The following is a 20,197-nucleotide window of genomic DNA, read 5'->3' as shown; positions in this document are numbered from 1 at the left end:
TTGTGTTAACCTCCAAATTGTCTCTCCGTTTACCCCTGAAAATTTATGTCAGTGGCTTTTACCCCCAAATGTCCAACCAAAACACAGTCCAGAAATTAGTTTTATGCTTTTGCTTTTATCTGAAAAACAAGATTATTTTTGTTTCAGCTAATTCTATTTTTTAAAACCCACAAAATTCTGAATTTTCATCAACTGCAGAATTAGTGGTCCTAAAGGGTAAAAAAAAAAAAAAAAAAAGAAGTCGACAGTGTCGCGTGTCAATCCATTTCAGAGTTCCTGTTGCTATGTGTAAGAAAGACAACAACCATTGTATCCCCCAAAATGGTTTGCTTCGACAAATATTTTTTTACTCAAAAAATTTTTAATGTTAGAGAATTACGGTGTCCCTAATTGTCAAAAGGGCACAAGTAGTGAAAGTAGTTGTGGTCAAAGTTTTATTTTTCAAAATTTCACATTTGCCAGTAACGCCTGTCAACCCCGTTTAAGAATCCCCTGCCTGACTGTCATCATGATAGCCAAGATTGGGTCTTTGAAATATAGATATACAGCATCTCTAAATGGTAAATAAAAAAGCGCAATTAGTGGATGTTTTTCATACATTGTTTTCAGTCTTGATAACGTTGCCTGCGTTTTAAGAGTCCATGCCATCGCAGTAGCCAAATATTGCAGGTTTATAATCCAGAAATATGATGTGTATAAAGCATCAAAAAGGCACAAAAAATGTGCCGCACATACAAGGGGTTGCGGAACTGTTGTAGAAACAGTTTAAACAAGCCACAAGTATATCCTCTGATTTATTTCACTATTTACAGTTTTGCATTGTACTGCATGCCATTTGGATTGAAGCAATAAACCTGAAGACTTAACAAAAATAATTTGTCAAGTAAAAACAGGTCCCAAAAAAAACTAAACAAAAAACAAAATTCATAAATATTTTTTTTTTCGGAGGGGGGGGGGGGATACAATTGATGGCGTATAAAGGCACATCTTATCCTGATGGAAAAAAAATATTTACAAGGATAGGAAAATCTTCATGATGAAACACTGAGAAGCTAGGGATTTGGCATGCCCGTACGCGTAATACTTCAGTGGACAGGAAATAGAGAATAACTAAGAGATAAATGAACAAATAGAGGGTGTGGACCCATTAAAGTTGACGACAAAGAAAGTCATGTAACTCTGAGGTTGCTGGAGTGCACCATTTTGTGTTTGCATTGTCCTATCACAGCCAAGTGGTTTCTTTTGATTATCAAATTAAATCACAAAATCATTCACAGATCCCGGAAAAGATTGTACACTGTATGAATGATACAAGAAATAGCATCTAACATCTAAAAATAACAACCATTTTACACTGTTCAGCGTTTCTGCAACAACTTTCCCAACCTCTGCCTGAGGGGAGAGAACACAGTGAGATGACTAACAGGACGAGGATCACCTGAGAACTGCTAAGGCCTGGGCTGCTCCGCTAGAAAAAAAAAAAGACAACAGTTAAGCCGCATGGTTTCCATTGACAGAAGAATATTTAATATTTCCACATACTTGCATTGAGTTGTTTGAGAGGCCCACGTGTGTGAGTTTGGGCCCTGGAGGTGGTTACTGTGTGTTCTGGATAACAGTCCTTGTTGGGCTGCTAGTATAAAATAAAAAAAAGTACCATTTTAAAATGGATGGTAACAGCGTTGGATAAAACTAAACAAACTCACGGCGTTCCTGGAGGCCACGCCGAGACACCTGAGCAGCGTCCTGTTAGCGCGGGATGAGCCCCACTGGAACTTGAGGCCTGCAACGAAGTGCGCGTCCTGGTGGGGGAGCCAAAAGCCTGGCTGGGCCCTGGCAAAACGTATAGAAAAGAAATTTGCGACAACAGGCAGTGTCCTATGATGAAATAATGTGGAGTCAAATATAGAGAGGATATTAAAAAAATAAAAGTCTGCACACCTCTGTTCAAACATATTTTGTTGTATGAAAAAATGACACCACGATAAATCAATTCCACATTTTTCCCCATTAACGTAACCTCTAACTCGATTTTGCTTCCCCCAAGGGCAAAAAGGAAACAAAAAGCCAAAAATGTGGTTGCACAAGTGTGCACACCCTTATAACTGGGGATGTGGCGGTAGTCAGAATTGCCCTATCACATTCAAACAAACGTTAAATGTGAGTTCAGCTGTTCTTGTAGGCTTTTCCTGGAATTTTTCATTTTTTTGTTTACTAGCAGAAGCTTTAACATTTTTTGCTAACACTGAATGCTATTTTGAAGTGTTCACAATTCCCTCCATGTTGCCTAAGGCCCAAGCTCCAGCTGTAGAAAAAAAAAAGGCCCCGAAGTACGAGAAGTATAAGCTTCACTGTTGGTATGGTGTGCTTTTGGTGATGAGCAGTGCTGTTTGCGGCAAACATACATTTTGGAGTTATGGCCAAAAAAGTGCAACCTTGGTTTCATATTTTCCCACATCCGTTTACAAGACTTCAAGTGTAATTTGCAAAATGTATCCCGGCTTGGTTGATTTTCTTTGTACGATAAGGCTTCAGTCTTGCCATACTGTGCCCAGACATATGATGAAGACAGCTGAACTTTATTTGGGGTTAATCCGAGGCACTTTCAATTTGGAAAAGAAAAATAAACTATGCTTTTAAATACAACTTTTTTTTTTTTTTCTTCTTGCTGGTCACTACTATAAATGTAGTCTTCACGGGTAAATCTGAACCCCAAATGTTTTCCCAAAGGGCTCTTCTTTGTCCTACCGCTCAACAGTGCCCTCCTCGCAGTCAAGGAGATGTCGAGGAAGAAGCAGTGCCTCCAAGCTGGGCACCTCCTCCTCATCCTCCTTGCTCACAGATGGGACCTCCATCTCGGGAAAAGACGCCCGGAGGAGCTGGTGGACAGGAAATAAAAGTTAGTAAAGTGGGCATTGCCAGTCTGTTATGCTCAGTGTCCCTGGAGCAGTGGTTCTCAAACCTTTTGGGTATAGGGATCTATATCAACATTACCAAGGGACCCCTCATAATCCTAACATCAATTAAATATATTAACCACCATGTGTACACCTAAATGCCATAGGAATTAAAAAGTTGTCTATTTTCAACAAAAAAAAGTAAAAATGTTATGGTGACAAAGTCTGAATGTTATGAGAATAATACTTTTTTTTTTTTTTTTTTTTTTTTTAAGTCTCTTTAAGAATCTTTTCGAGAAGACGTTTTTTGTCAGGATAAAAAGTCATCATCATCTTCCATTCCTTATAGCTTGTCCCGCTAGGGGTCGCCACAGTATGTCATCCTTTTCCATGTAAGTATTTTTCCAAGATAATGTTGTAATATTTGGAGATTAAAGTCAAAGTTTAATGAAGAAAGAAAGTCATATTTTAAGTTAACAAATGAATTTCAAATGTAGAATTGAATTCTTGTCATGTTATGCCTTTAATTCTGAAAAAGACACCTTTTCCCCCCCCCAAAAAAATTACGACTATATTCTCGAAAAAAAAACATTTATTCTTTTTAAAAAAAAAGAAAAAAAAGCCCTATAATAATACACTTTTTTCTTTTTAAACAACTATTCATGCAGGGATGTTGGATTTGTGATGGATATGTCGTCCCAATCATCTTAAGCGTTTAAATTTTTTTAATTATTTCTACATCGCCAATATATGGGGGCTGACTGTATGCACTTGAAAATAAATAATAAATAGTGATATGACATTATGATAAGTATTATGTCATATCATAAAATGGTATGACATAATAATTGAATGCAAATGATTTGGTGGAAGCCCAACCCACGGCTCACGGAGCCTTCGACCACCCGAAGGCTGCCTACTTGTTGCGTGCGGTCGCCCTGGTCTTTAAAGTGGGCCCACGTTTCGCTGCCAGCTTGTTGCGTGGCGGCCGAGCAGAAGTCCGCGAAGCTGTCGCTCGGGGGGAGACCCCGCGGACCGCCGGAGTCGTCGGCGAGGAATTGCGAGGACGGCTTAGAGGTAGGACACGTTCCCTGAGATGCGGAACACATGTCATTGACCATGTGTTCTTCACCGTCAACATCGGTGTGATGCTCGTGGGGAGCAAGCGAGGACACCTTGGGTTCCGAGTTCTCAGACGCACCCTTGAACGAGAGGGAGTCCTGATCCCCGGAGGTGGGGAACATTCGGGGAGCGTCCCGAGTCCTGAGATGGAGACGGCGCAGAGACGCTGTGGGTTCGGAGTCCATGATGACGTCTCGTGCTTCCCTCAGACCGTTCGAGGGCATCGTAGCTCCCGCGAAGCCGCAACACCACGGGTCGGCAGCCTGCTCAGCGAACACGGCGAAATCGGCGAATCCCGCCTCGTCCCCGGGGGTGTCGCAGAACCCGTTGGCGAGTGGCCAAGGCGGACCGCCGGGCGGTTCCGTCTGCCGAAGAAAGCCGCACTTGAGGCGGAACGGTGGATCGGTGTAAGCAGCGAGGCCGCGAGAGACACTCCGGAACTTTTCCTCGTCTGATCCCGCCTCCCCGATGTCATCGTCCAATGGCGGGCGAGCTGCTGCGTGCTGATAGGTCAGAACGTCTGGCTCCATTCATTCGCTTTGGAGGAGGAAGACCACAAGGATTAGTTTAGTATTTTCACACAGAAATCCAGAAAAATTGCCAAAACATATCCACCTTTGCTTTTTTTTTTCATTACATATTTATACATCAACCAGCAAAGGAAGGTGGAAAATGCAGACTTTTTCAGCCAAACACTTCTTTGACACAGCGATTACTCAAGATACTCAAACAGAAGGCCATTTATCTGCCTTTCACACAGAACCCAGTAGAGGCAACTGTGTGCGCACTTTCAAACAGCTACACTGCAGAAAAATGCCAGCTTTTACAGCCAAAAGCCTTTTTCTACCCAGACATGCTGCAAAATAGCTGTAACAGATAGCCGGAATGTATCCGTCCTTCCCTTTTAAACAGAACCCAGCGAAGGCTGGAGTCGCCGTCACATCGGGACTGCGGAAAAATGATGGCTTTAATGGTCAAAAGCTTCTTTTATGCTGAAATGCCACTAAAGAGAGTTATAACAAGTCAGGCATTTATTCCCATATCGCACAGAAGGCAGCAAAGGCAGGATATCAAAAGAACTATGCAAGGTTTCACTTTCATACAGTGAAAAACTATTACAATCAAAAGATTATTTTACACAGAGATCCTGAAAAATGGCCGCATAAGGTGATCTGGCAATTATACGCATTTGCCTTTCACACAGAACCCAGTAAAGGCAGGAAATTGTGTGTGCTTTCACACAACGACACTGCAGAACATATTGCGGAATAGGATATTGTCAGCGACACTGTGGAAAATGCCAGTGATTAGTCAAAAGTTTCTCTTACACAGAATCCAGCAAATGACACTGCAGGGTGAAAATTAAGCTTTTACTATCAAAAGCATATTTTGCACAGGATCCTTCAAAATGGCCTCATCAGAGCCGTAACAGAACATCATAATACACACAACACAGCAAAGGTAACTGTGCACTTTCACACAGGGACACTTTTTTATTCTATTACACCAGGATCCAGTATAGTGCCAGCATCAGAGCCATAACATATCTTTTTTTTATTTTGTTTGTTTGTTATTTTAAACACAGAACCCAGCAAAGGCAGAATATGCAGGTTAACATAATAATAATTACTTATATGACAGTCAAAACACAACAAGTCCCATCCGTGTAAGTAGCTTAGCATGATCGCTAATCGGTTGATTGAACAGGTGTCCCGGGTGCCTGAATGTGAAACCTACAATCAACGCAACACACTCAAGGGGGCACCAACTATCAAGTCAACTTTTTGACGAAAATACCGCCTAATGATATACATGTTACATTCTGCCATTTTGTCAAAACGCAGATTGATGATTAGCCGCCGGCTAGGTAGCAAGTTAGCCAGTTCAGCCTTGTTCCGGACGGCAGTCCAAACAATAAACACGCCATTTACAAGTGCCCAATAACGCAAAGTGACACTTTAAATCATATACCTGTCCAGCTTATTCGTGTTTTTTCTCCTCTGTGTGTTTTATCCGATTAGCAATTTAGCCATCGCCTTTGAGCGCTGACCTCTTCGTCGTCACACCGAGATGGTCGTAAATATCATAAGACATCTTACTTGTGAGTCGTTTCACTTGTTTTTCACGGCGCTTCTACCAGTAAGAAGCTGTTTTGCTCAAAGTTAAGAGTATGTTTGAATAGACGATCTTTGTTTACACTAGTGCTGTTGAACACATTGACACCGCCCTCTACTGGACAATGGGAAAACCAACTATAAACTCATAAAGAGAGGAACGTTTTTCATATTTTTTAAATATATTGTTAGATTAATATTAATATTATGCTATTATGAAAAATATATTACATCATTAAAATTATTTCCATTTTTCGACATGGCTTATAATCGATAAAAGCAACAAATAGTCCACCTGTTTCACTGTATTTGGTCAGCGAACGTTCGAAACACTGTAGGAAACATACTGTACAATCCATAAATATCATAAAAACGCAACACGGAGACAGTGTATTCTTCAATTACAGCATGTTTGGTCCTGTGAATTTTATTTTTTTTACAACATACAAGAACAGTTCAGTACATAAATTCAATGACACAATAAAATGGCAAAAAATGTCAATACAAATAGTGTGATGTTTTGTGTTGTTATTTTCTTATTTTATTCTTATTTTATTTTTCAGTGACATATCGTATTGATGCGCTGGTATCAAATATCAATAATCTGATGTGTCATATCGTTATTACTCACAGTTCAGTGCCAATACACCAGTATCACATATTGTATTTTGATATGTTGTATCCTTATCACTCACAGTACAGTATCAATACACAAATAGCAAATGGCGATAATTTGACGTGTAGTATCGTTATTTTTCACAGTTGCATATACAAAAATGTCAAACAATTGTAAAAAAAAAAAAAAAAAGTGTTTTTTTAAGAGTGTTTGGTTATTACAAACAAAAATACACATCTGAACGCTTAGATGACGTCCTGATGACAAACAGCGGGGGCGGAGGTGGTGGTGGTGGGGGCGTGTTCGGGGCAGGGCGCCTTCAGCCCCGACCGACGGCTACGTCGGACCAACATGGCCACCGCCAGAATGGCAGCGCTGCATATGAACGAAGCGCCGCTGACCAAGAAGGTCGCCGTGTAGTTTTCAGTCATGTCCACCAACCAACCTGAAGAAAGGCACACAAACCCAATTAGCTGACATAGATTTCAAAAGCAAAATAATAATTAATTTGTATGCTTTATTTTTATTACCTCTCAATTATTATAATTAATCAAATGTCACATTAAAATGCTTATTTTACTAAGTTTAGTGTATTTTATGTAAAATAGTTTTAAATGTGATTATAATGTATTCATAAAAAATATTAAAACATTTGATCAAAAGGTTTATCTTGTTAATATTTTTTATTTTTGAAATTGTTTTTTTAATAATCAAATAATAAGTAACCCAAAGTCTCACCGCCTATGGGTGGACTGACGAGGTAAGGCACGGCGTGCAGGAAGTAGACAACGCCCAGGGCGGAGGTGAGGTAAGCGGACCCCACGGCGTCCGAGGTGACCACGGGGATGAGGGCCACGTATGCGCCGTCAAAGTAGCCGTAGACCACGGCGAACGTGCTCAGAGGGGCGAAGGAGTGGAGGAGCGGAACACACAGACAGCTCAGGCCCTCCACCGCGATCGCTAGAATGTAGCTTAGAATGCGATACCGTTTCAGATACCTGAAAAAAAAAAACAGTATCAAATGTCAATATGTATTGTGGTATTAATAATGTGTCTTATTGTTCACACTTCCTCTTCAGTACTGCTACAACAGTATTAAATATAAATATTTTGATACATTATATAATTATATCTCATACTACATACAGTATCAAGACAAAGGTACCAAATATTGATATTTTGTTGAATGATATTGTGATCTCTCACAATGGAGTCTCGATACATCCTTATCAAATATTTTGTAAATGTGGCAAGACGCTACTTACTTCCTGTCTGTGATCCAACCAAAGGTGATGTTACCCACAATACCGCTAATTCCAAATGTGGACATGATGAAGGTGGCCTGCTTGTGCTCCAATCCCTTGCTGAGGGCGTAAGGAACCAGGTAGACCATCGGAGTACTACAACCATACGCCAGGAACAGGAAGGACGATGCCAGGACCAGGAAGTTCGGAACCACCAAGAAGCCAAAGTCCTCTCCTCGCTGGAGGCAGTAACAACGACCTCTGTCGATGTTAGCTGTCACTAAAGGTTCAGAAGGCACAACTTCTGTCTTTGTGACGCCCATTCTGTTGCTCAAGTTAGGACTCTCTACGGTGCTACCCAGGTTAGTGTCGGCTAGCTCCCCGAGCATGGCCGCCGTTAGTGTGTTGCTAAGTAAAAGGCACTCAGCTACCTTAAGATCCGTTAGCCTGACACCAGGCCCGCTGGACAGAAGAGCTAACGTGTTAGCCTCAGCTAGCTTGTTAACCTCAGTGAGCTTGCTGTTCTCCAGTTGGCAGTTTCTCAGCACTCCGTTCGCAATCAGAAGTCCTTCAGTGTAGCTCAGGTTGCTAATTTCTTGCGTCTTTGCTGGGACCTCTTTGGATTCGTCTTTGGACTCCAGCGACATCCTTCATAAGGAAAAAAAAAAACACACAAGAGTTAGCAATATGTGCTAGCATTAACAATGGAATAGCTAGCTTAGCTTAGCATTAAGACAGTGTGTTTTAATACACAGAGTGTACATTTTTTGTGGGGGGTAGCCTATGTACCAAGTAGGGCAAATGGAATTGAATTTAAACTACAACAAATCGCGGAAGATAGCGGGCTGAGCTAGCTAACTAACTAGCTAGCTAACTATTTAAAATAATAAATATTTTCCATGGTATGTTGATGTGTGGACTCATAAATGCTGACAGTGGAGTATCAACACATCAGTGTCAAAGGTCAGTATTTTGATATACATAACATGAGTTCTCACAATACATTATCAATACACCTGTATCAAACGTATCAAAATGTGTCCAATCCTAATCACTCACAGTCCAGTATCGATTCACGAGTAAAAAATCTTTTAAAATGTGTTGTATTTTTATCTCTGAGAAATATACCAGTAACAAATAGTGATATTATCATGGACGACATCATGATTTCACACAGTCCAGTATCAACAAACACAACAGTATTAATAGTGATATTTTGATGTATTATTTCTTACAGTATAGTATCTCTAAACCATAATGACATATCTATGTTTTGTAGTATTGTATCATTATCGGTCACAGTTCAGTTTTGATGCACCAGTATCAAATGTCAACATTTAAATAAAATTATCACATAATCATTTAACTAGACATTTTTGATGTTTATTATGTATCTTAATTTCTCAAGGTCCAGTATTGACACACCTGTATTAAATATAAATATTTTAATGTATCCACAGTACTATCAATAAACAGGTATATACATATTTCTATGTATGATATAGTGAGTTCTCACACCACCGTATCGATACACCAATATCAAATGTAGATATTCCGATGTGTTGTATCGTTATCATCGAGTTCAGGATCACATTTCAGTATTTTGACATGATATCATGATTTCTCACTGTCCAGTATCAACATACTTGTATCAAATATGAGCTAAATTTGTGTGCTTCACAGTTGCTGGTTGATTCCAAATGAGCGAACGGGCTTGCTATTTAGTTTGCTATTTGTACAGATCCCACCTTTGCTTCTCACTGGGCTCCACCACTGGTCTCATCAAAGCTCCGCAGACACACAAGTTCGAGACGAAGCCCCCGAGGACCAGCATGGCCCCCCTCCACGAGTAATGGTCGATGAGCAGCTGCACCACCGGAGCCAGGATGAAGGTCCCGATGCCGCTGCCTGGATAGCAGAACGTGACGATAATGACGGAACGGGATGATTGAAAAGCGGGAGAACAAAATGAAGTAACTACCAGACTGGGCAATGCCGTATGCCAACGCTTTCTTCTTACTAAAGTAACGACCAACCATGGCGATGGACGGCGTGTAGCACAGAGCAAAGCCCATACCTAAAAGAGAACAGTATCAATACAACAGTATCAAATATTGATTCATTACATGCCGCAGTTAACACCGATCGCATATTATCAACACACCAATATCAAATATTTTTGTTTTCGTACAGCATCAATACACCAGTATCAAATAATATTTTGATGTCATATCATTATCTCTGTATCTCTCTGTACAATATCAATACACCAGTATCAAATTTATATTTACAATGTCGTATGAATGGTATTGATTTACCAATACGCATGGGATTGTTGTCAGTATCTTATCAATACACCAGTATCAAATATGAATAATTAGATGTGTCATATTGTCATTGCTACTAGTAGTGTATCAATACACTAGTATCAAGTAAATATTTAGCTATGTTGTAACATTATTTCTCACAGCGCAGTGTGTGGTATCGATACACCCGTATCAAATATCGATATCAATTATTTATAAAATGTGTGTGTCAAATATGTTCATTTTGAAGAGTTGTGTTGTTATCAATTAGAGTATAGTAAAGATACAAAATACAATATTAATATTTGGATATGTCAAATTGTTATTTTTTTAAGGACACAATTATACCTCTAGTATGACATATTTTCATATTTACGTCCTAAGGACGTACCTGTAAGGATTCCCAGAGAGACATAGAGATGTTCCAGAGTGGAGGCAAAGCAGCCAAGGACCAAACCCACCGAGGACAAGAGACCCCCGAGTGTCACTGTGGCTCTGCACGACAGACGGTTGCCGAGGAAACCACCCAAAGGGGCTGCAAAAACATGATGTCTGACTTGAGCAAAATACAACACTGTTTTTACCACTTTTCAATAAAAAAAAAATAAGAAGAATAATTTTAATACCACAGAGCATAGTGGTGCAATCAACGAGACTGTGGATCCAGGCTGTGGTGGAATAATCTCGCTCAAAGTGCAGCTGGAACTCCACGAAGAACATGGAAACACATCTGAACACACGGACAGCGGACATCATCGTGCATTAAGAATTAAAAATAAAACATGTCGTAAGTTTGTATAAGAAAGTGCGGTAACTTTTATTGCCACTCGTCCATGAACATTAGCCATCTCGCAGCAACTTACTGTAGATCATCAACTTAATTGCTGGAATTCTTTTGCAGCTTGTTGCTAGGCACAATTTATAAGATGAATCTCAACCGCTCCCATAGGGCAATTTAAAAAAAAAAAGAGCACCATATAAAAGCAGTCCTTAATGTTAAACATAAAACATACAAACATAGTTTGTGTCATATTGCTTAATTTCTTAGTACAGTATCTTTTGTTTTATTTTTATTTTTTTTGTCCTGTTCGGCCGTTATGTCAAGCAGAATGGAGGCTCTGTATCCCTTTTATGCCGGAACAGTTTTACTGTGTCACAGTGGAGTTTTTAAGCTTCCGCTATGGTTACTTAGTATTATAATTGAAGTTTATTGAGAATCAGAGTCCATCAGTCGAACAAAACAAAGTGCGTGGTAGGTTGATTGAAGACTCTAAATTGCCCGTAGGTGTGAATGTTTGCGAATGGTTGTTTGTTTCTATGTGCCCTGCGATTGGCTGGTGACCTGTTCAGGGTGTACCCCGCCTCCCGCCCGATGATAGCTGGGATAGGCTCCAGCAGCCCGTGACCCTATTGAGGATAAGTGGTAAAAAAAAATGGATGGCTGAATGGATGTTCCATGGGCTGTAGTGCTACAGACCATGGGTGTGTATGATGCATTTAAAATCCAGGGGGGCAGGCAGGGCGGAGGGGCACAGATGTGCTGAAACCCGGTCCGACACCCACACCCTCCCGACCCCATACCAGTCCCCTAGGTACCCTTTGATATGTATATGTGCTCAAATGTGATTAGTGAGAAAAATATATAGTTAGTACAGTATTCAATACACCAGTTTCAATTATCAGTGTTTTGATGTGACTTGTGTCGTTACCTTTGACATCAGAGTATCAATAAACCAGTATCAAATATCAATATGTATCTGTATGCAGCAGTATTAATACACAAGTAATAGATAATCTTTTGATGCGTTGTATTGTTATTTCTCAGAGCATAGTATTGATAACCCAGTGTCAAATATTGATATTTTGATGTGTGGTATCGTTTATCACTCTCAATACACTATCGATATACCAGTATCAAATATCGATATGTATCATATTGTTATTTCTCATAGCGTAATACTGATACACCTGAATCAAATATCTATAGTGTTTCGATCAGTCATATTATTATCCCTCACATTCCAGTATCAAATATCATTGTTTTGATGCATTATATCATTATCTCTTACAGCACAGTATGGATACAGTAGTATCAATTATCAATCTTTTGAGGTTTCTTGCATCAGTACACTGGCACTCCGGTTTCCTCCCACATCCCAAAAACATGCGTGGTCGGTTAATTGACAACTCTAAATTGCCCGTAGGTGTGAATGTGAGTGCGAATGATTGTTTGTTTATATGTGCCCTGCGATTGGCTGGCAACCTGTCCAGGGTGTACCCCGCCTCCTGCCCGATGATAGCTGGGACAGGCTCCAGCGCTCCCGCGACCCTGTGGGGATAAGCGGTTCAGATAATGGATGGATGGATGGATGGATGACATACCATATCATTTCCACTGTTACAATTATTCTTGCATGACATTTATATTTCTGGAAACACAAACAGTTGTTGCATACTAATGAGGCGAATAGAAAGTCCAGTAATGTTTACCCTGAGTAACGTGTCGGGTCAGGAAGTGCGTGGACTATGAGGCATTGTATAAGCACGCTTATATAATTTCACGTCTTCTGCTGGTCGGTCTCGGGCGATAGGGACGAGTCGGAGGAGGTTATCAAATGACACCTGTCCCTCATTCACTTCTTTATCTTTTTTGTGATTTCAAGAGGAGACACTAGTACTACCAAAACAACACAAGTGCACTTTGGAGGACTTAATTCATAACTTTGTGTGATGGAAATGTGCTGACTGCAAAAAAAAAAAAAAAAAAAAAGTATCAATATGGAAACACCTCAGCAGGAATTCATAGCCTTAGTGGGAGGGGAAAAAACAAAGTAACACTTTAAGCTGTTCAGGAATGAACACCTGCTAAGTGAGAGACTATTTAGAGGCGCTAATAAACTAAAACTATGGACAAATGAAGGAAAAGTTACAAAGTCAGCTGGGATAGGCTCCAGCACGCCCGCGAACCGAGTGAGGATAAGCGCTGCCTAAAATTAAAGAATGAATAAATTTTTTTCACACATGATTTATTGTCTTTACTGCATAGTGTGGCTACCAGTGCAGAATACAATGTGGAAACCACACACATCTTAACTTGTCTTGGAGCGCTCTCTCTCTCTCTCTTAATCCTTGTTTTTTATTAACATAGGACCCTACACACTTCTTGTTTTTATATTATTGTGGGGTCACCATTGTGCAACTATGAGGGAACGCACACACACTTATTTTGTATTTTTGTGGGACTGATCGCACTTATTTTGTATTTTTATGGGACTGACCACACCCCACATTACACCGCTCCACACAACAACACACACACACACACATACATACATACATGCGCACGTAGTGTACACTGTATATACTATGTGTGTATACTATCCACACACCTGGTGACTGCACGTGTGCAGACGGTTGCGAGGAAGCAGGCAGCGACGATAATCCAGCCCCAGCCACCCTCCTCGGTCACCTGGCCCTGGCGGGGCTTCTCCTGCACGCTGACAGCCATGGCTTGCGACCAATCACGGGGAGAGTTGTCATTAGTGGTCCCTCCCTCTCGGCCTCGGCTCAGGACACCTCACAACGTCGGCAGCAGCTTCTCATCTGCCCAGCTCTTCTGCATTGGTCGGCACTTTTGTGAAGTTGCGCAGGATCTGAAGGAGATTCCCGAGGTTCCCTCCTCTGTTTCCTCTGTCCCGCCTCCGGTTCCTCTTTCTCTGACACACACACGCAAACACACACACACACACACACACACACACACAAACACACACACCCACACACACAGAGAAAGCAACCCAAATAAAATTATTGCCTTTGAGGCTTTACAAATGTCCATGAATTGCATACTTACAGGACAACAAAGACGGGAAAATATTTGACTTTTTCAGGCAATAATGGCCTCTTTTACAGGGATAAACAGCATATGCCATTCACACAGAACCCAGTGATGGTGGGATATTGCTTTAAACACAACAGGACGGGAGGAGTGAGTGTAAAGTGTTAAATTTCACACTCCAGCCCCTGTCATCATAGCATCTTGCCTGTGTTATGGCTCCAATACTGTCGCACTCACTTCTCCCATCCAATAAACGGTGGCAGAGACAGTACAGACTTGGTCTCCTGCCTCGGTTAAGGCTCTGATATTACTTCCAAACAATTTTATGACTTTGGAAAGCCACATAGAGGCGGAAAAATGTCTTACTCAATTCTCCCGCCCGATAAACTCTGACAGAAAGTCTGACTCTCACTCCTGTTATGCCCTGATTGTACTTCCCGGCAACTTTCCACCTTTGGAGAGCCGTAATACAGGCGGGACAATGTTTCAATCATTTCTTCCACCAAATACATGGTGACAGGACAGACACAGAATTGGCCTCTGTTAAACAGCTCTGTTACTACTTCCTGACAGTTTTCTGTCATTGGAGAGCTGTACGAGAGGCGGAACAATGTCTCACTCTTTTCTCCCATCCGAAAACCTGTGACAGGGATTCACAAAGTTGATTTTTTTCCCATTCCGCTTCGATGCTGTTAATACTGAACAGCGACACTGAAAAAGGTAGCAACATGTAAACTTTTACTGGCAGAAGAGAATTAAGTGTCCCACCTCTGTTATCGTTCTGATACCACCTGAGAAGACGGAAATTTTTCAGTTGAAAGCTGATAGTGTGTCACACAGCTTGGCCAAGAAGAGGTCAGTGGGTTGTTTTGCGGCTTATCACCCGGCATGCGTATAGACACTATTGCAAGTGCTGTGAGTCACACCACTTCGCTTATGCAACAGCCTGCCGGCTAACAAACCCAGACGGGATAGAGGTTTGTCACTGACCTACACAAACACACTTCACAATAGGGATTGTGAAGTTTGACACTCTTTCCACGAATGCCCGCGCCCACCGTTTATTTCTATCTGAAAAAGAAGCACACTCTTTGTGTTGTTATTGAGGACACCTGACACTAAAGAAGATGAGGATGCAACACACCACAACAAACAGGACGGGATCACTTTTGGTGAAGCTTTGTAGTTTTGTACATCCTGTTATGATAGAAATTTGTAACAATTTGTATAACTGATAACTGATTTGTAGCGAACTATTTGTATTACTTTTCAGTATGTCGGCTAATTTTCTTCTTAGTAGCTAAATATGTCTGATACAGCTAGTTAGCATCTTTATTTACCAGTTTCAAGTTGGTAACTTGCCCTATTTAATAGCTACGACCTGGTATTTAGTCTCAATTATGTCACTTATACAGTCCTCGCTACAAGCCTAATTCCAGTGAAGTTGGGACGTTGTGTTCAACATAAATAAAAACAGAATACAATGATTTGCAAATCAAGTTCAACCTATATTTAATTGAATACACTACAAATACAAGATATTTAATGTTCAAACTGATAAACTTGATTGTTTTTAGCAGGCAATCATTAACTTAGAATTTTATGGCTGCAACATGTTCCAAAAACGCTGGGACAGGTGGCAAAAAAGACTGAGAATGTTGAGGAATGCTCATCAAACAACTGTTGGGAACATCCCACATGGCACCTTGATTGGGTATAAAAGGAGCTTCCCTGAATTGCTCAGTCATTCACAAGCAAAGATGGGGCGAGGTTCACCTCTTTGTGAACAAGTGCGTGAGAAAATAGTCCAACAGTTTAAGGACAATGTTCCTCAACGTACAATTGCAAGGAATTTAGGGATTTCATCATCTACGGTCCATAATATCATCAAACGATTCAGAGAATCTGGAGAAATCACTGCATGTAAGCGGTAAGGCCAAAAACCGATCTGGAATGCCCGTGACCTTCGATCCCTCAGGCGGCACTGCATCAAAAACCGACATCAATGTCTAAAGGATATCACCACGTGGGCTCAGGAACACTTCAGAAAAACAATGTCAGTAAATACAGTTTGCCGCTACATACGTAAGTGCAACTTGAAACTCTACTATGCAAAGCAAAAGCCATTTATCAACAACACCCAGAAACGTCACCGGCTTCTCTGGGCCCGAGCACATCTAAGATAGACTGATGCAAAGTGGAAAAGTGTTCTGTGGTCCGACGAGTCCACATTTCAAATTGTTTTTGGAAATTGTGGACTTCATGTCCTTCGGGCCAGAGGAAAAGAACCATCCGTACTGTTATGGACGCAAAGTTCAAAAGCCAGCATCTGTGATTGTATGGGGCTGTGTTAGTGCCAATGGCATGGGTAACTAACACATCTGTGAAGGCACCACTAATGCTGAAAGGTACATACAGGTTTTGGAGAAACATATGCTGCCATCCAAGCGTCGTCTTTTTCATGAACGCGCCTTATTTTAGCAAGACAATGCCAAACCACATTCTGCCCGTGTTACAACAGCGTGGCTTTGTATTAAAAGAGTGCGGGTACTAGACTGGCCTGCCTGCAGTCCAGACCTGTTTCCCATTGAAAATGTGTGGCGCATTATGAAGCGTAAAATATGACAACGGAGACCCCGGACTGTTTTTTTTTTTGGGGAGTTGGACCTTCGACTTTTATTGAGTGAAACTGTTGAACAACATGAGAAGAGACTGTTGAAGCTGAAGCTGTACATCAAGCAAGAATGTGAAAGAATTCCACCTACAAAGCTTCAACAATTAGTGTCTTCAGTTCCCAAACGGTTATTGAATGTTGTTAAAAAAAAAAAAGTGATGTAACACAGTGGTAAACATGACCCTGTCCCAGCTTTTTTGGAACATGTTGCAGCCATAAAATTATAAGTTAAGGATTATTTGCTAAAAACAATCAAGTTTATCAGTTTGAACATTAAATATCCTTTCTTTGTAGTGTATTCAATTAAATATAGGTTGAACATGATTTGCAAATCATTGTATTCTGTCTTTGTTTAACACAACCTCCCAACTTCATTGGAATTGGGGTTATAGAAAGACTTACTTCCTTGTAGCTAAATATATTGCACTTAGCATGTTTTACTACTAGCTTCAACATGCTACCTACTTGTATTTATTATCTTAGAGTCGGACCTAGTAGCTCATGTTAGCTAACTAGATTTATTTCTTAGTAGCTAAGAATGTGCGCAATAGCCTGTTTGCTTCTGCCGTGAAGCACAATTTATCGTTTTTACTGCTGCATCAGCTTGATGTGCGACATCTGTGTAAATAAGCACACATTTTGTCATCGGCACTGCTGTCAATCAACACGGGGGCGAACTTCACAACCCGGAAAACCTTTCGCAGCCACAAGGGATGATGAAGCAAAAAACAAAAAAGGGGAAAAAAACAAAAACTTGAGCTTTGACCCGTTTGCTTTCATCGCAGCATAAACTTTTCCAACACGGTTGTTTTGAATGTTTAGTTATCAGGCATGTGTGCGTGTGTGTGTGTTTGTGCGTGCGTGCTACTGTGGATTCTTGGAGCTCATGCATGATGGGAGTTCCTCTGAAAGGCTTCAATGCAAATAGAGCACAGCTGGCTAGGAGGCTTCTTTTTTCACACCAAAACACACAAGGGGTCCTTTTTTTTCATGTTTGGCCCTCTTCGTCATTTGACGTGATGCTTCGCCTACAAGGGATGGCACTGGTTTAAAAAAACCTGGCAATTTAGCCTCGCCTGTCTGTGTAGGATACCTGCTCCCGATTGGAACTCATTTGGATCAACTGCTAAAGTACGATCCCTGGATTTTGCACAAAATGAATGTTTCAAACCAAAATGGCAGACTACTGTTCCATTTGGGACATTTGAGACTTTTTCATGCGTCCTGTTATGATTGACATGTTCACCTAATTTCATGTCGATCAATGAAACTGATGAAAGGGGCTTTCCAGAAGACTCTACTGAGCGGGCTTTGGGGGAGGGGTGTTCATTTTAGGGACCCCTAAAATACATACATTTTCACTTGCCTTCTTGGTGGCCTCAACATGTCTGAAACTCACCAAATGAGAGTAGCTACCATGTTAAAGCTAATAAACCAGTAACTAAGATGAAGCTAGTAAGAAAACATTCTTAGCTACTAGTGTAAATCCAGCCAGCTAGCTGTAGTTAGCGACTAACTAAAACTAGCTCTCATGTCGAAACTAATAAGTTAGCAGTTAAAAGCTAGTAGGTTAAATTGCTAACTAGCTTCATCGCACATTATTGGTTACTCATGTATCTAGCCAGCAAAGATATATTTTGCGACATAGCTTAGAATAGCTACCAATTCGAAGCTAATAAGTAGCTAGTTAGTCAAAATTAGGTTTGCTACTAAATCTAGCTAAATCGAAATACTCAATCTTTACTAAATATGAATATATAAATTGACCAAATATACTAACTCTAGCTAGCTAAGTTGTAGCTAAGATATATTTAGTGATATACTTTTTGATAGCCAGTAAATGCAGCTAGTGACCAAGTAGAAGCCAGTGATCAACCATGTTAACCAGCAAATTTAGGAACATACATAAAAGTGATTAACAGATTGAAACTAATAAAAACTGAAGCTAGTAAATAAACTTTTTGACTATTTGTTGCACACTTACTTAGCTACAAATGTAAATCCAACTACACGGTCAAAAGCTAATAAATAAAGACAGTTAACACGTAGACGGAAGTAGGGAAAAATACTACCTAGCTGTGACTCATATACCTAGCGACTAATGAAACTCTAGCTAGCAAGCTGGAGCTAACACATAATTAGTTACATACCTAAAATGAGCTACTCGGTTTAACTAATACATACAGCTAGTTTGTGACTAATGTGAAACCAGCTACCAGGCTAAAGCTAATAAACAAACTAGATACCAAGTCAATGCTAGTAATAAAACTGCAGTTGAAAAAGCTCACAAAGATTTCGCTGTAGGCTTACACGCCAAAGTAACATAACATTTGCAATCTAAATGTTAACGCAAATGTAACGTCACATTTTCTAAAGTGACATAACATTAGTTTCCAGGTAATAACCATAAACAATGCAAAAAAACAATCAAACGAGCTGAAACTACTAAAACATATAGTTACTGAAGATCTAGCTATTAAGAAGACAACTAATGCACAAGTTGCATAAATCTAGCCAGCAGGATGGAGCCAACAAAAATTTTGCAACAGAACATACATATAAAAAGCGAATAAAATAAAAATATGCTAACACCGTAAAAACTAGCTAACAGGTTGAAACTAATAAATAAAACTAGTTAGCTTCTAACATAAATCTAGCTAGCAAGCTGACACAATATTTAGCTACATACTTTAAGCTACCAAAAAACAACTTTTTGTATTGCGAAAACATGGATGCGTTTAAAGAAACTGTGTGGTTGCCACTAGGTTAAAGTGTGTAACCTAACATACATTTCTAATGATTCTCATAGGTGAAATTATTATAGATTTTTAATTTACATATAGCTTTACAGGTAGCATGTCGGTTTATTGGTTGTACTATGTTGAAGAAATCCGCAAAAAAAATAAAAAAAAATCTCCGTGTAGCTCTTTTCACAAGCACAACGAATGTTTGTTTGAGTCCCGTATTATTGTGAAAATCCCCCATGATCATCGTACTTTTTGACACCATGCTGCGTCCACGCTAGTTGGCGTGGATTTAAAAAAATTAAATCTTGGCAAATGCATAATGACTCACATTATTACATCACAGCAAAAAACAAGTGTAACTGCAATTGAATTACTTTTGTAACATAAAAACTGACTTAGAAAGTTTGAATGGAGTTTTATACAGTGTTGGCTTATTGGTTGAAATGTTGCAAGACACAAATAAATACACATACAAAGGAAAAAGTCAGTGACATGACAAAAACAAAATTGGTTACAAAAAATAAAGAAAAGACAAATGGACTTTTTTTTTTTTTTTAAATTAACTTTGCATAATAATAATATATTTAACTTACATCAGTTTCCGGGCAACATGCCTCCAGAAACCTGGAGGAGTTGAGT

General features: G+C 40.1%; 3 protein-coding genes across 8 annotated transcripts in view; all 3 read right to left on the bottom strand.

Annotated features, from left to right (window-relative positions):
* Window positions 1-406: 406 nt before the first annotated feature.
* On the bottom strand, window positions 407-6,100 carry LOC133409717 (uncharacterized). 3 transcript variants are annotated; one of them, XM_061690123.1, is made up of 7 exons: window positions 5,991-6,100; window positions 4,073-4,556; window positions 3,818-3,988; window positions 2,749-2,879; window positions 1,707-1,833; window positions 1,543-1,633; window positions 407-1,468 (listed from the first exon to the last, which is right to left on the bottom strand). In XM_061690123.1, the coding sequence occupies exons 2-7, from the start codon at window positions 4,547-4,549 to the stop codon at window positions 1,449-1,451; spliced, it is 1,017 nt and encodes a 338-aa protein (XP_061546107.1). In that variant the 5' UTR covers window positions 4,550-4,556; window positions 5,991-6,100; the 3' UTR covers window positions 407-1,448. The 3 variants fall into 3 exon arrangements, with proteins under 3 accessions (XP_061546107.1, XP_061546105.1, XP_061546106.1); XM_061690121.1 differs by having other exon boundaries at window positions 3,818-4,556; XM_061690122.1 differs by having other exon boundaries at window positions 1,543-1,630; window positions 3,818-4,556.
* A 436-nt stretch (window positions 6,101-6,536) lies between these two features.
* On the bottom strand, window positions 6,537-13,891 carry LOC133409495 (monocarboxylate transporter 12-like). Of its 2 annotated transcripts, XM_061689569.1 has the most exons (8): window positions 13,689-13,891; window positions 10,926-11,029; window positions 10,691-10,834; window positions 9,975-10,070; window positions 9,742-9,901; window positions 8,015-8,641; window positions 7,488-7,747; window positions 6,537-7,194 (listed from the first exon to the last, which is right to left on the bottom strand). In XM_061689569.1, the coding sequence occupies exons 1-8, from the start codon at window positions 13,805-13,807 to the stop codon at window positions 6,995-6,997; spliced, it is 1,710 nt and encodes a 569-aa protein (XP_061545553.1). In that variant the 5' UTR covers window positions 13,808-13,891; the 3' UTR covers window positions 6,537-6,994. The 2 variants fall into 2 exon arrangements, with proteins under 2 accessions (XP_061545553.1, XP_061545555.1); XM_061689571.1 differs by lacking the exon at window positions 9,975-10,070.
* Window positions 13,804-20,197, bottom strand: part of LOC133409496 (pantothenate kinase 1-like) — a 30,311-nt gene continuing 23,917 nt past the window's right edge. For all 3 annotated transcript variants that reach the window (XM_061689572.1, XM_061689573.1, XM_061689577.1), the window contains one exon: window positions 13,804-14,015. In XM_061689572.1, the coding sequence (XP_061545556.1) occupies window positions 13,899-14,015 (117 nt within the window). In that variant the 3' untranslated portion in view covers window positions 13,804-13,898. The remainder of the gene's footprint in view (window positions 14,016-20,197) is intronic.

The sequence above is a fragment of the Phycodurus eques genome, chromosome 11 (assembly GCF_024500275.1).
Source record: "Phycodurus eques isolate BA_2022a chromosome 11, UOR_Pequ_1.1, whole genome shotgun sequence".
NCBI lineage: Eukaryota > Metazoa > Chordata > Actinopteri > Syngnathiformes > Syngnathidae > Phycodurus > Phycodurus eques.
Note: the sequence above shows the minus strand (reverse complement) of the source record. Positions and strands in the feature narration are given on the sequence as shown.

Coding starts and splice junctions, on each gene's coding strand:
- LOC133409717 (XM_061690121.1), bottom strand. CDS start 4,549: ATGGAGCCAGACGTTCTGACCTATCAGCACGCAGCAGCTCGCCCGCCA. Junction 1,834..2,748: donor GAGGAGGGCACTGTTGAGCG/GTAGGACAAAGA, acceptor ACGTTTTGCCAG/GGCCCAGCCAGGCTTTTGGC. Junction 1,634..1,706: donor GCGTGGCCTCCAGGAACGCC/GTGAGTTTGTTT, acceptor ATTTTATACTAG/CAGCCCAACAAGGACTGTTA.
- LOC133409495 (XM_061689569.1), bottom strand. CDS start 13,807: ATGGCTGTCAGCGTGCAGGAGAAGCCCCGCCAGGGCCAGGTGACCGAG. Junction 11,030..13,688: donor TGCACACGTGCAGTCACCAG/GTGTGTGGATAG, acceptor CCGTGTGTTCAG/ATGTGTTTCCATGTTCTTCG. Junction 10,835..10,925: donor TTGCACCACTATGCTCTGTG/GTATTAAAATTA, acceptor ATGTTTTTGCAG/CCCCTTTGGGTGGTTTCCTC.